The 13,553-nt window shown below is 44.0% G+C and overlaps 2 protein-coding genes across 2 annotated transcripts; one reads left to right on the top strand and one right to left on the bottom strand.

The window, feature by feature from the left end:
• Window positions 1-872: 872 nt before the first annotated feature.
• Window positions 873-1,511, bottom strand: LOC133925451 (uncharacterized). Its single transcript, XM_062371379.1, has 2 exons — window positions 1,301-1,511; window positions 873-1,213 (listed from the first exon to the last, which is right to left on the bottom strand). Exons 1-2 carry the CDS (start codon window positions 1,509-1,511, stop codon window positions 873-875), a joined length of 552 nt encoding a protein of 183 aa, XP_062227363.1.
• A 9,589-nt stretch (window positions 1,512-11,100) lies between these two features.
• LOC133924140 (probable BOI-related E3 ubiquitin-protein ligase 2) lies at window positions 11,101-12,760 on the top strand. Its single transcript, XM_062369544.1, has 3 exons — window positions 11,101-11,350; window positions 11,446-11,833; window positions 11,939-12,760. Exons 1-3 carry the CDS (start codon window positions 11,292-11,294, stop codon window positions 12,479-12,481), a joined length of 990 nt encoding a protein of 329 aa, XP_062225528.1. The 5' UTR covers window positions 11,101-11,291; the 3' UTR covers window positions 12,482-12,760.
• Window positions 12,761-13,553: the final 793 nt, after the last annotated feature.

Below are 13,553 nucleotides of genomic sequence, written 5' to 3'. Positions count from 1 at the left end.
CGATGTTTTCATCCCGCTGCCATCTTTAGTTTGTCGTTGTTTAGTTAATAAAGTTGTTTAGCTTAAGTTATTAGTGGAAGAGTTGAACAGTTGTAAGTTAAAGTATTGCTACTGTTATTTTCACCTATGATATCCTTATGCGTGTTAAATTTCCTAGGCACACATAAGCTGCACTTGGTTTGGTCCGTTAAAACTGGGTGTGACACAGGAGAAAGCAACACATTGCAAAGATAAATGGGGGAAGAAACAGCGGCAATGGTGGTTGCACCGGAGTGAGTGACCAGGAGGTGGGCACCATTGCCGACTATGATGAAGGAAGAGACAGGGAGGGGTTTGGTAGAGGAGAGAATACCAGGATGAGCCACCGTGTGTGAGATTGCCTCGGTTTTGAGGAACTAGTTGAAGGTGCTGTATGTCGATGGCGCCGTCACATCGGTAGTGGCAAGGGCGTTGAGGAGGGCTATCTGGTCCCAGGTCGATGGAGACAGAGCAGTAGCCGAGGGCGTGCCATGCATCGCAGCAAGCACCTACTGTGGTGGCATGCCTAGACGTGGTCCAAGGACACCTACGCCTGGTGTACAGAACGGTAGAGGCCACACCTGCACCATACTCGTCCATGGGTTGAAACTGGGGATCCATGTGACAGGGGCAGACGGGGCTGGACGAGGCTACGTGTTGGTATTACCGGAGGAGTTGTCGTTACTAGTGCCACTGTTCTTGACCTTCTTCTTCTTCCTTTTGTTCTTCGGGTGTGGGCCATGCCCTCGTCGCCTGAGGGAGCAGCGGAGAACGAGGAGTCGTGGGCAACGATGATAGCCTGGGCTTGCGTCGATCGGAGCGTGCTATTCATCCTAAAGTTCTTCAAGGAGGAGTCATGAGCGGGTCTCCATGAACGTGGGGAATGGCGTTTTGGAGCTGAGCACGGTGACCGTGAACCGGTACTTGGAGTACAGGATGCGAAACATGTTCAAGATTTGGCTTGGCTGGCTGATGGGGTGGCCGACATCACGCAGGCTGTCGGCAAGCATCTTGAGCTTGCTGCAGTACTGGGTAATGGTCAGCTCACCTTGATAGAGATTTTGGTACGCGGCCTCCAGATACACGGTGCGGTTGAGCTGGTTGTCAAGGAATAGCCCCTCAATCCTGGTCCAAATCTTTAGTGCCATCAATTTCGGCTGCAAGATGATGTTGAGGATCTCATGAGATATCGTCGCTTACAGCCAATTGATGATCAATTTGTCGATCATGATCCAGTCGATGTTGGGGCGTCATGGAGCGTGCTTGGCAGAGATGTGGTCACCGAGCCCAAACTTCCTGAAGACCGATTCAAAGATGATGTGCCACTGGGTGTAGTTGAACTCTGTAAGGTCCAGAGTCACCAGGACATGAGTGCAGATGTTCACTATCTGGATGATAGAGACATCTGGCGGCAAGACAGCTTGGGGCACTTGCGAGTCGGAGGAGGGAGATGAGGTGGTGGAGGAGGCAGATGGGGAGGAGGTAGGGGGCATAGCGGGTTGTAATCCATGGGGTTGCAGAAGCGTGTGCAGATTAAGCTCGGGAGAAAGAAGAAACTGCATGGGTCACTAATACCATGAACAAAGGATAGGATCAAAAACCCCTGTTCGAGTTGTATTGATCTCATGAGTATAAATACATGTACAAGATCAGCTCAAGTACAACAACTATCCCTATTCCTATGGATCTAAGCGAAGGAGTAGGAGAGCAAGTATCATGGTAGTTATGCACATGGACGTGGTCAGTCACTTGTTAACACTTACTATCCCAATTACAACTGTATCAACTGAGTCGGCTTTTAGCACCGGAGGTCGAGTGGTTGATGATTATTGTAGCTCTTTACTCCCATCAATGGTGCAAGCATTGGTGTGTACATCAGCTGGAGTAGACGAGGCCACCACAAAAACATTGATCTGGTCAGTTTATATATGTTTTTCAACATCAAATAGCATAAATGCACCATCTAATTTGTTTACATCCTGTTCTTGCATAGGAGGAGGATGTTAATTCCATTCATCTGGCATCAAGTGAAACTCCTACAGCCATTTCAATTGTGCGCAGCAATTAGTTACCAGTTTATCAGGTATGTACTTGAGGTTGTATCAATTACTTTTTTTTTTGTCATAACAGTTCTGAGACTTCAAATGTTCACAAAGGACGCAGCGGTGCAGCACAGCAACAGGCAAGCAATATTTGACTGGAGTGAAGTGCTTGGAGGTTCTATCGTTCCAATTGACTGCAGTGAATGGCTAGCAGCCTAGTGGTATTTTGGGCAGCCTGTAGACGAAGCTTGGTTAACTAGTAGACTTGTACTGAAGTTAACTGAAATTGCAGCCTAGCAGTATTTTGAACAGTCTGTGGACGAAGCTTCTTTTGTTAACTAGTAGATTTGTACTGAAGTTAACTGGAATTTGTAGTTGTTTAAGACATGCTTGTTGTTGCTCCTAACATAACATCTATATATTCCTATTATGACATACATTCTATCATCAACTTTTGTTAGTAACTTATGCTTCGATCGTATGACAAAAGTATACATTCACAATTCATTGCTGTTGCTTGTTGGTCTGCCGCCCTTAGCTTGTTTTGGTAAACGAGCCTATTCAAGTCGCTTGAGCCTTCGCGAGCTTCTGTCGAGCCGCACTCGAGCCAGTCTTAAGGGTTGGATGGATCTCAAACTCGACTCGAGCTTCCACTGAGCTGGAGCTTGAGGTGATGAGCTTGCTCAAACTGGGCTCGTTGACAGCCCTACTTATATTGTCGATGGATGATGTGCCCAAGGAAACTTGTACGGGCTGAGGACGATACAACCATAGTACTCACAAACAAACAACTGAAGACCACAGCACAGATGTCTCTACAGCCGATACTAAAAATTGCTACTTATCGAAAACTCAATACTGTGGTGTCCAAACCGGGTATGCCGTCCGCGTCGTCTAATTTTCTGACACGGACATAGAGCGCTTTTGTTGGGCAAATACATGAATACTTCATGAAAATCTTGGTTAAATCTGAACTTTGTTTCTGTTGCACCACGTATATCAGGTACTCCTGAGTTAATTTTATCTCCTATTTCTATCCTGCTAGTGAGTGTACCTCATTTGAAGCCATGCATGACTCCACTGCTGCACTAAATCCGCTGTACCACTCTGTAGCAACCTGTTTCATCAGTCATCACAGGTTTTTCTTTTCTTTCTTGGCAAACGTCTACTGCTTCCTGCTAGATTCATTTCTAGCCATGCACGCGTCATTAAATCTGACCAGTTGCAGCCGCTAGCACTGCAGCAACTGTATCTGGCGGTTCATGGTCGATCTGACCGGGACCCTAGTCTCTCTGACTGCTCCCCACAATCCTGGGTCCTCTTGCTGCTGCTGCACGGCGATTACACAGAAAAATAAACGGCATCCACGCCTATAGTAGTAACAGCACTAGCGTTACTGCCTCCACCAAACGACAGGTCGAGCAGAAGTACATGCACCGTGCGTGGGTGTGAATATGGTCGATCTGCCAACTCAGAAGCCCACAAAGATGGTTAACCGATCAGTTGCATGGATGGTCGGACTGGCAGCTTGGCGTCGATGCTGTGGTAAAGCTATCGCAGGATTTCCAGGTGCTACTGCAGCATCGATGGCTGGATTAATTGCTGACGGATCACGCCATTCCTGTGCGCGCATCTGTGTACGCATCAATGCTGGTCCCGCCGGCCGTCGCTGGACATGCGTTTGTTGCAGCGTATCTCTCATCGACCGCGTCGCGCGGGATGGATGGTGTTGGCGCCAGTGCCGCCGACTGACCCGCTCGATCCATATCACGGCGCGCAGCGCATGCATTACTGTCCTCGATACAAATGCAGTGCGGTGTACTGATCGACGGATCATGGATCGACGCACGGGCGGTCGGGGCTCTGCTTTCCGATCGAGGCCGGCCGGGCTAGCATATGCATGAGCAATGAGTGAGGATCATGCTACCTATCGATACAAGGATCGTGCTAGCTCCATCATGGGCGAGATCGCGATCGGTCGGTCCCAGGCCCTGCTGCAGATGTACGAGCACGTGGCATGCATGGATCGCGGTGACTGAGCAGCACCGACGATCGAGCAGTGGGCCGAGTCGACGCACTCCAATCAATTAAATTCTCAACTATGTAATGCCTGTGGGAGCTGTTCATCTATTTATTGTGAATGCCGTGGCGTCAGGCCTATGCAGGCGAGGCGATTGGTCACGCCGCTCATCACGTTGGTTCGCGTTCATTGCTGTACTGCGCCGTCTGCGCGCGCATTCGCGTAAGGGTGCAGGCTCCAGCTCGCCGGTTGCCCGTCCAGACGGAGGCTCGGGCCGGGCCGATCGGTCGGTGTGCACCTTGAAGCTGGCGAGGACACACTGCGAGAGTGCAGGACTGCAGGTACGTGCAGCGCCCAGCCTGACGCGTACCGGGGCAAGACAATTAAACACAGGCACATAACATGGCCGCGCCACGGAATCCGAGTGTACGCTACGTCGCAGCGCACTGGTTGTTGTTTTGTGCGTGGACGTGTTCGCGTGGATGGGTGCATTGGCGTCGCGTTCAAGCATCTGCAACAATGCATGGACCGCGCGCTAATCAACGCTCGTACGTACGGCCTGGCTGAACAGGATTTTTTTGTGCTGGATTTAATCAAGATTCGGATCCAAGAGATTGCCCTCTGATCCGTCAGAGCATGGTGCATGTGGGAGACAGGAGGCTTCTGTACTGTACCACACCACCTGTATTACCCTGATCCACGTAAGGTTAATTAACTCTTTCCCAAGCTTGCCAACTGATGCCGTTGAACATGATCCGGTTCTGCAGCGGGGCATCTTGAATCTGTTATAAAATAAAATAGAACAGTAGAGTAGAGAATAGGATAAAGTCTTTCTTCATTAGTCATTGATGTACCACTAAAGAAAATATTTATATAAACAGTTGAGAAATCCCGTGCAAAATATATTTTTAACCGTCTTTAGAAAAGAATCTGTACTATAAATGGTTTTTAACCGTCTGTATAAATAATTAGTATAGATAGTTCTAAAATTAATAAAAAAAAAATCTAATTTCTGATTCACTGCACGATAATTGATTGCGTTTCTAATATGTAAATTCCTTGCATTTCTAATTTGACGGAAACAGAGAGAAGCATTTCTAATTTAACAGAAACAAACAGAGATAAAGCTTCTTTCCTGCAGGGCATCTCCGGCACATAACTTTGTTCTATTACGTAACTTCCCAGCATTACTTCATCAACTAAGCAACTAAGAAATTCTGTGTTCCCTTTTGCGCCCTTTAATGGAGACTTAACCCAACCCTTATTGCTGAATCCAAAACTCTTCCACGCCAGAAATTATTCTATCTAGTACCTGGAATCAATAAACCAGCATAGGGTGATTACCCAATCACAACTCAGAGGGGAAACAATATTCAAAGTACCTGGAATGAAAAGCTTAACGACATTACTATAGATCTGCCACCCATGCACGCCCTGATGCCAGAGCTTGAGGTGCTCCTGCGGGAAGGGAGGGCGCGAATCGGAGGTCGGTGGGATCAACGACGAGCTACGGAGGAGGATTGGGGGCCAATGGCGATGGGATCTGAGGTGACGGTCGGAGGCAAAACCCTAGGCTGGGGCAGCGAGCGATGGGGAGATGGAGATTGCCAGATGGGGGAGATGGGAACACGGTGGTGGTAATGGTGGGTGTCGATATAACAGCAGTACGTGGCGGCTATGGTTGGAGCCGGATAAGAAGGTCCTGTGATACAATAGTGAAAGCTTGGGGGATGCTCGGTGTAATGCGGGACACTCGAGTTGAGATCGTCTGTACTGAGTTGTGAGCAGGATGTACAACGTTGCGGGACTCACGGTCGTTGCGGGATGCACTGTATTTATTGGAACCGTTTGAACTACTTCTTTTGTACAAACGGTCATATTTTAGAGCCGTATGTATTATTAGTACATACGGTTCTTAAATGTGAACCTTCCATACTAAAGCGTCCCACTTCGTGGAATCTATTTCTCGTTATTTTTTTAGATGGTTCTAGTTTGGTATCGTCTGTGATACCTTTTGCACAGATAGCTTCGAATAGCCATCTGTACAGGGGCGTCGTACTAAATTATTTATGTAGTAGTGTACATATTTATACAAAACAAAGAGATGTAAGTTACTGTTAGATGTTTGATTACAAAAGGTATTAAGAACAACAATCCCCTCGATCAACTTTGTCATTTGGACATTGAAAACTTTTGTATTAACATTGCCTCATTAAAACTTTTATGAGAAATTATCTTGAAAAAACTCATAAAAGAAAGAGTACAATATTTATAATCTGATGTCCGTTAATAGATTATAATTTAGGAGTTCACAAATCTGAATTTTACAAATCTTAAAGTCGGCTCATACCAATTTTCATGAACATATTTCTGGAATGCAGATTTTGGTAAGAACTTTGTGAATAAATCTACTAGATTTTCACAAGATTTTGTTTGCAAAATATTTATTTCTCCACTTTTCTATAATTCATGGAGATTAAATAATTTAGAAGTAATATGTTTTGTAATATTGCTCTGTATATAATTTGTTTGAATTTGAGTAATACAAGCCACATTATCATCATAGATAATAGTGGGTGATTTTAATGAATCTATACCACATGGCCTTTGAATGTGGTTAAACATTCCATGAATTCATACACATTCATGTGATGCCTCGTATAAAGTGATTATTTCAGAATGATTAGTGAAAGTAGCCACCAAATTTTGTTTTGATGACTTCCACGAGAAAGTTATACCACCATATAGGAAGAAGAATTTAGTTTGTCATCTGGCAATATGATGATCAGATTAATATCCAACATATGTATATCCTACCATGGTCATATCTCGATTTAATTGATAGAATAAACTAATAAGTGCTGTATCTTGGATATATCTGAGTATATTCTATATGCCAGTCAAATGTCTTTCTGTTGGGGCTGCACTGTATCTAGCTAATAAGTTAACTGCAAATGCAATATCAGATCAGGTACAATTTACAAGATACATGAGTGCTCTGACGACACTAAGATATGGAACTTCAAGTCTCAATATCTTTTCATCATGGTTTCTAGGTCTAAGTGGATCTTTATCCATATCAAGGGATCGAATGACTATAGGAGTTTTAGATGAATATGATTTATCCATATTGAATTCTTTCAATATTTTTTTGGATATATTCAGATTGATGTACTAATATTTCTGAAGAAAATTTCTCAAGTTGTAGACCTAAGAAAAATTTGGTTTTACCCAAGTTTTTAATCCTAAATTCCATCATAAGATGATTGCTTGATTCTTTAATATCTTGTGTATTTTTGATGATATTAAGATAATTGACATATACTGAGATGATGCAAAATCCGATTGAGGATTTATTTATGAATACACATGGGTAATCATCATAGATATTTGATTGTACCATATTCTTTCTGACTGTTTTAAGCCATATAGTGACTTTTGTAGTTTTATACAATATATGTTGTGATTTGCTTTTGAATTTGGAATCTTAAGTCTTTCATAGACTTTTATATAGATATCCGAATCAAGTGACTCATATAAGTATGCAGTCGCTACATCAATCAACTGCATGGATAAGTTCATTTGTATTGCCAATGAAATTAAATATTGAAACGTTATTCCACTCATAACAGGAGAGCATGTTTCATCATAATTAATGTCGAGTCTCTATGTTAACCTTTGTGCTACAAGTCTCACTTTATATCTTACCACCTCATTGTTTTCGTTTCATTTCTAATGAAAACTCATTTGGCCCTCACAGGAAAAACATTATGAGGAGTAGGTATTATTGAGGAAAATACCTCTATTTTGTTAAGCGAGCATAATTCTATCTCAATTGACTCCTTCCATTTGACACAGTCTGAGCTTTTGAGGCACTCTGCCAGAGACTTTGGTTCTGGATTTAGTTTGAGGCTTTTGGCAATTTTCAAGGAAAAATTTATGCCAGTAATCTTTTTGCTATATGGTTCTCCTGAATTGATATAGTTTGTGGAAATTTTATTTACATATTCTAACTCCTCATGATTTCCTAACAATGAAGTGTAGATGTTTTAATGTCTCAATATCTAAGTTTACAATGGTGTCTTTCAACTTGAGGTTGAATTTTATTTACTGATCTAGAAGATATCTTACTTTTCTTTCACAGATGTTTTTGAGAAAACATTATCCTTTGTGACTATATTTCTCCTCCTCTTAGTTGTAATTGGGAGATGAGGGGTTTTATTAGATATCTCCACTTTTTTTGGTGCATTGATCACAGGGATATGTGATTTTATGACACCGTTGTGTTTCATAAATGTATCTGGCGGAATATTTACAATGTATTGAAAATTTATGATTCTCTAAATTTCTTGTTTAGATTCATTTAGTACATGAATCTAAGGACTGAATGTATGTGATATTCCAATATATTTCCTGACATTCTGTATGGTATTTACCTTCCCCTAATGCTAAAAACTATCCTTATAAAAAATACAATCACCGTATAGAGCTATAAATAAGTCTCCTGCTAGGAGCTTGAGATATTTATGATTGACGGTGAATTATACCCCACATAGATCCTTATTTTTCGCAAGGGTCCATTGATGTACAATACGATGGTGATATTGGTACCTACACAGCGCAAAAGAATTTTCGCATATGAAAAATACTTGGTTGGTTTCCATGTACTAAATGCAATAGGAAAGCTATATGGTAAGCAATTGGTCGAATTTGGATTAAACTGCGTCGTGTAATATCACATGCCCCCAACAAGATGTGGGAAAATTACAATTCTATAGGGGTGGTTGTGCAATTAATTTGACTCTTTTGATAAGAGAATCAGCTTTCGAGTATGTACATAAGGTACTAAATGCTCTAAATTAATATCTAAAGCCGTACAATAATCATTGAATGGTCCAGTAGGAAATTCAGCGGTATTATTCATTCGAATGGATTTTATCCTGCATTTAGGATAATTGGCTTTTAATTTGACTATTGAGCAATTAATTTGGCAAAAGTATGGTTCCAAGTGGATAAGAGACACACATAGGACTATCTCATAGATGCATCGATGAGCACCATAAAATACCTAAATGGTCTAGATAATGATTGAATATGCCACATATATCTTCTTAAATACGTTCAAGGAAATTAAGTAGCTCATTTTTAATTTTATGGTATAAGGGTCTCAAAATTAATTTCCCTATTGTACATGTTGTGCATATAAAATCTGATGATTTTGGGAATTTTTCAGCATTTATGTTGCGATCAAAAGAATTGTTAATAATTTTTCTTATCATCTCTAAACCTGGGTGACCAAGACGATCATATCAAATATTGAAATTATCAAGAGTTTGAAAAATTATTTTGAACACAACTTGTGGTATGAGTTTGATGTATGTATAATACAATATAGATGATAAGGAAGGAATTTTCTCATATACTTATTTGTCATGTCCATTATACTTGGTGAGAAGTAGATATTCATCACCATTTTTAGTATGAGTTTCTGCATCAAACAAATAGGCTACGGGTGGAATCGCGATATAGGATTGCAATCTCAATTACTATATTTAATTATGGCTCGATCTGAACCAACAATTAATGCATTGCATCCAGCGATAGTCATAACCTTTTCATTTCTCTTTGTAAGATTATGGAAATATTTTGTTTCCCATATGGTATTAGTGGTACAACTATCCACTAAATAAATTTCCTCCTCTATCTGGTTGCTTCCCGAAAAATTTTATATAGTTAAAGAAAATTTAGTATGAATTTAACTCATATATAGTATACATATATTACAAATAAGTATTATGTTTAGGATACATTATTGGAAATAATAACCAACAATATACAACATTAAGTAGCGCAATAGTAGGCTAATGACATATATGGAACATTTAGAAGACTAATTGAGGTTTCTAAACATATCTTCGGAATTGAATTCCACAGGCATGTCGTTGACGTTTAGGGAGTCATCCTGCTTCTGCTGAACCAGATCAATGTCCATCTTCTGAGGAATATTATGAGAAGAACCTGCCACCAGATTGTCTTCTGGTTATGCATTGAAATGAACCTCATACTTATAACCTTGAATTCGTTTGCCTTTTCCAATTGATTGGAGGTATAACTCAACCAAATGTTTAGGAGTTCGATATTTATTTGTATGATGATTCATATATCTACACATTTGACAAACTTAAGAGTTGTATTTATGATCATTTATTCTAAAATGACCTTATATCATTAAAAACTCCTTTAAAACTCGGTGGAAAAAATATTAAAAGAAAATGATATGTCATATATGGATACAGAACAGTAGAGTACAAAATAGAGAACATGATCAAGTCTTTCTTCATTATCATTGATATACATATTCATACAAATGAATGGATATAAGTTACTGTTGGGGATGCATCCTTCCCAACAGACATATGCAACTGCAAAATGCAGTTAGATGTTTGATCACAAAAGGTATTAACCGCATCAGAATGATGCCTCCCCAAGAGACACATGCAACTGCAAAGTGCAGTTAATTGTTTAATGACAAAAAGAATTAACCACAACAGAATCCTTGTTATCACCAAAAGTCATGCCTAGCTCATTGTTATCACCAACCAAAAATGGTATCAGCGCTGGTCCTTGCCTATCCAAACAAGTCACTACGATGACAAGCACTAGCCAATTGCACTGACAACCAAACACAGAAAATGGTTTGAGTGCTGCCCAAAAACAAAAACAAAAAAAAAGAAAAGAAAATGGCATGAGTGGTTCATCCATATCATATTCATCCAACCGGACCATCCCCCAAGGCCCAACCAGCCAAATTCCACGTCACGTTCACGTTCACGTTCACACCTCGCACCCAAGGCAACCAAGAAAAAAATGAACTCAGAACCGTAAACGAAGTCGATAACCATGGACAAGACGAAGTCCATTTGCCACACAGCACGGCGCAGGTGCATACAGACTACAGAACGGCGCCCGTTGCCATTCCTCCTACGGCCGCTTTTGTCGCGCTAGCAATGCCTCCGCCGCGGCTGCGTGGCGTGTCTTCCCCCAACACGCCCCACCCACGCCCGAGTCATGGTCATGCCTCTCCTAACCGTGGCCGTATATATAACCACGCCTACAACCATCTAACTCCCCGACCATTTCCGCTTCCACTTCCAACCTAACGCTGCAACGCCCCCTGCTTGTCTTCCCCGCGCGCAGCCCTTGCGGTGGCCATGGCCGTGCAGGCGCGACTCCTCTCTCATGCCTTCCCCCACGACCTCCATGCCTTCAGGTAAGCAATCACGCCCCCCCTCGCCTCCACTTGCTCGGCTGTGATCCTAGAAACCGTTCGATTAACGTCGGTGTCCGATCTTGCGCGGTTTTCAGGGCTATGGAGGACGCAACGGTGGGTGGCTCGGTGTTATTGGACGACTACGGCGGGTGCGTGCCGGCGGCAGCGGGGATCGGGGACATGACGGTGCTCAGCGACTTCCCCCGCAGCGAGGTCACCTGCAACTACGGATTCGTGCCGAGGAAGCGGCCGCGCGTGGCGGCGGAGGGTATCCTGGAGGATCAGTCCGTGGTTCTGCCCCCGGCAGTGACGCAGGGGCTGCTTCCAGTGCCAGTCGGGGACGTGCAGAATAGGGCGGTGGGCTCCGGTGCGGCGTCTACCAGCGGGAGCATGGCCGATGGCGCGATCGCTTTGCAGTCGCAGGGCATCCTGTCGCGGCTGTACCACCAGGGCGTGGAGATCGACGTGCTTGTAAGACTCGAGGTACGGCCGTACGGGCTTGTTCGAACGAGAGTGCTTGGTGATTGGAATTGCTTCATTTGGTGGAACGGTGTTTGATTTGTTGCGGTTCTGCTGCGTGTTTTGCAGACCGAAAGGATGCGCGCGGGGCTGGAGGAGGCACGGCGGAGGCACGCCCGAGCGCTACTGGCCATCGTGGAGCGCGCCGCGTCGGGGCGGCTCCGCACGGCGGAGGCTGAGCTGGAACGCGCGCTCCGCCGCAACGCGGAGCTCGAGGAGAAGGCCCGACAGATGGGCGCGGAAGGGCAGGCGTGGATGGGCATCGCAAAAAGCAACGAGGCCGTCGCCTCCCGTCTCCGCGCCACCCTCGACCAGCTCCTCCAGTCATCCTGTGCGGCCACCGCCGCCGCGGCCGTCGGCGAGGGTGAGGCCGAGGACGCTCAGTCGTGCTGCTTCGAGGCGCCGGCTGCCGACGCCAACTACGACGACGACGACGTGTCCAGGTCCAAGGCCGCGGCGGCGTCGTGCAAGGCGTGCAGCGGTGGGCAGGCGTGCGTGCTGCTGCTCCCGTGCCGGCACCTGTGCCTGTGCCGGGCGTGCGAGGCCACGGTGGACGCGTGCCCCATCTGCGCGGCCATCAAGAACGCCACGCTCCATGTCCTTGTCTCTTGAAGCTTACCGCGTCCGTGCGTGCACGTGCGGAAGACAAACAACGGCCTTCCTCCACGAGGCCAGGAGGCAAAAGCCTTCATGGTTCCTGCTTCTCTACCAGAGCTTGATCAGTTGAGCCATCCGCTCTCCGTTTTGGCAAGGTTGCAAACGCGCAGAATTGCATCCTGGAAAGGAGATTATGTAGGCGAAAGGGCCACTGCACAAACCGTAATGCCCCGGAGCTCCGGGCGCAGTCCAGCGTTACTATTGCTATCAAATCATGCCCATTTCACTTAAAAATGCATGAAAAACACAAGTTCATAGTAATTTAATTAACGAACTATAACCATAACTTGAAAACAGGACATATGTGCACATTAAGATTACAAACAAGATCTAGACATCATCACGATAAAACCATATTATCAAGTTCACGCTCCATTTATTGTGTAGAAGATAATCGAAGTAACTAATTAGTGTTGTCATGTGTGTGCAGTCTAACACCCATCCCATGACGCTCATTTTTACGCTCTCCGTGGTACACCTAAAATAAATCAAAGCAATATTGAGATATAAATAATCTCAGTAAGTGGCATCAACGGTAGCAAAATATTTTATTCTTTTATTCGTAATCATTCACAATCAGCTGCTGAGCTAAAACATAATAAACAACAAATAATAGCTGAAAACAACCCTGGCAAAAATTATAGCCCGTGGTGCCACAAGCTAGCGCGAGCCGCCTCCCGTGTTCCACTTGTGAATACTAGAACAATATAAAATGCAACCAGGGTCATCCCATTGGACATGACACTCTCTAAGACCAAGGCCAGGGGATTCTTTTACGGTCAGATTCTCATCGTGAAAGAATTCCCATTCCCTTTAGCGTTTTCAACGGTTTTTCTTCATGGTTCCCTTCACGACGGGATTCTCAAGATCATTCCCTTCAGGACGGGATTCTCTCTCCTTTCCCTTCGCGATTCCTTTCGAAGGGAAGCTGTTGGAGATGAGAGAAAATAAAGGGAATGGAAACAGAAAAGGGAATCGGGAAGGGAACGAAATGAAAGGAATATGGTTGGCGGTAGTCTAACATCCC

This window comes from Phragmites australis, chromosome 7 (genome assembly GCF_958298935.1).
Source record: "Phragmites australis chromosome 7, lpPhrAust1.1, whole genome shotgun sequence".
In the NCBI taxonomy this organism is placed as follows: domain Eukaryota; kingdom Viridiplantae; phylum Streptophyta; class Magnoliopsida; order Poales; family Poaceae; genus Phragmites; species Phragmites australis.
The sequence above is the reverse complement of the archived record's forward strand: the minus strand, read 5'-3'. Positions and strand labels throughout refer to the sequence as shown.

What these genes read in the sequence shown, in the direction of transcription:
- LOC133925451 (XM_062371379.1), bottom strand. Translation starts at nt 1,511, where the DNA reads ATGCCCCCTACCTCCTCCCCATCTGCCTCCTCCACCACCTCATCTCCC. An exon ending in CTTCAGGAAGTTTGGGCTCG is followed by an intron (nt 1,214 to 1,300) that starts GTGACCACATCT and finishes ATTGGCTGTAAG; the next exon opens with CGACGATATCTCATGAGATC.
- LOC133924140 (XM_062369544.1), top strand. Translation starts at nt 11,292, where the DNA reads ATGGCCGTGCAGGCGCGACTCCTCTCTCATGCCTTCCCCCACGACCTC. An exon ending in CACGACCTCCATGCCTTCAG is followed by an intron (nt 11,351 to 11,445) that starts GTAAGCAATCAC and finishes CGCGGTTTTCAG; the next exon opens with GGCTATGGAGGACGCAACGG. An exon ending in ACGTGCTTGTAAGACTCGAG is followed by an intron (nt 11,834 to 11,938) that starts GTACGGCCGTAC and finishes CGTGTTTTGCAG; the next exon opens with ACCGAAAGGATGCGCGCGGG.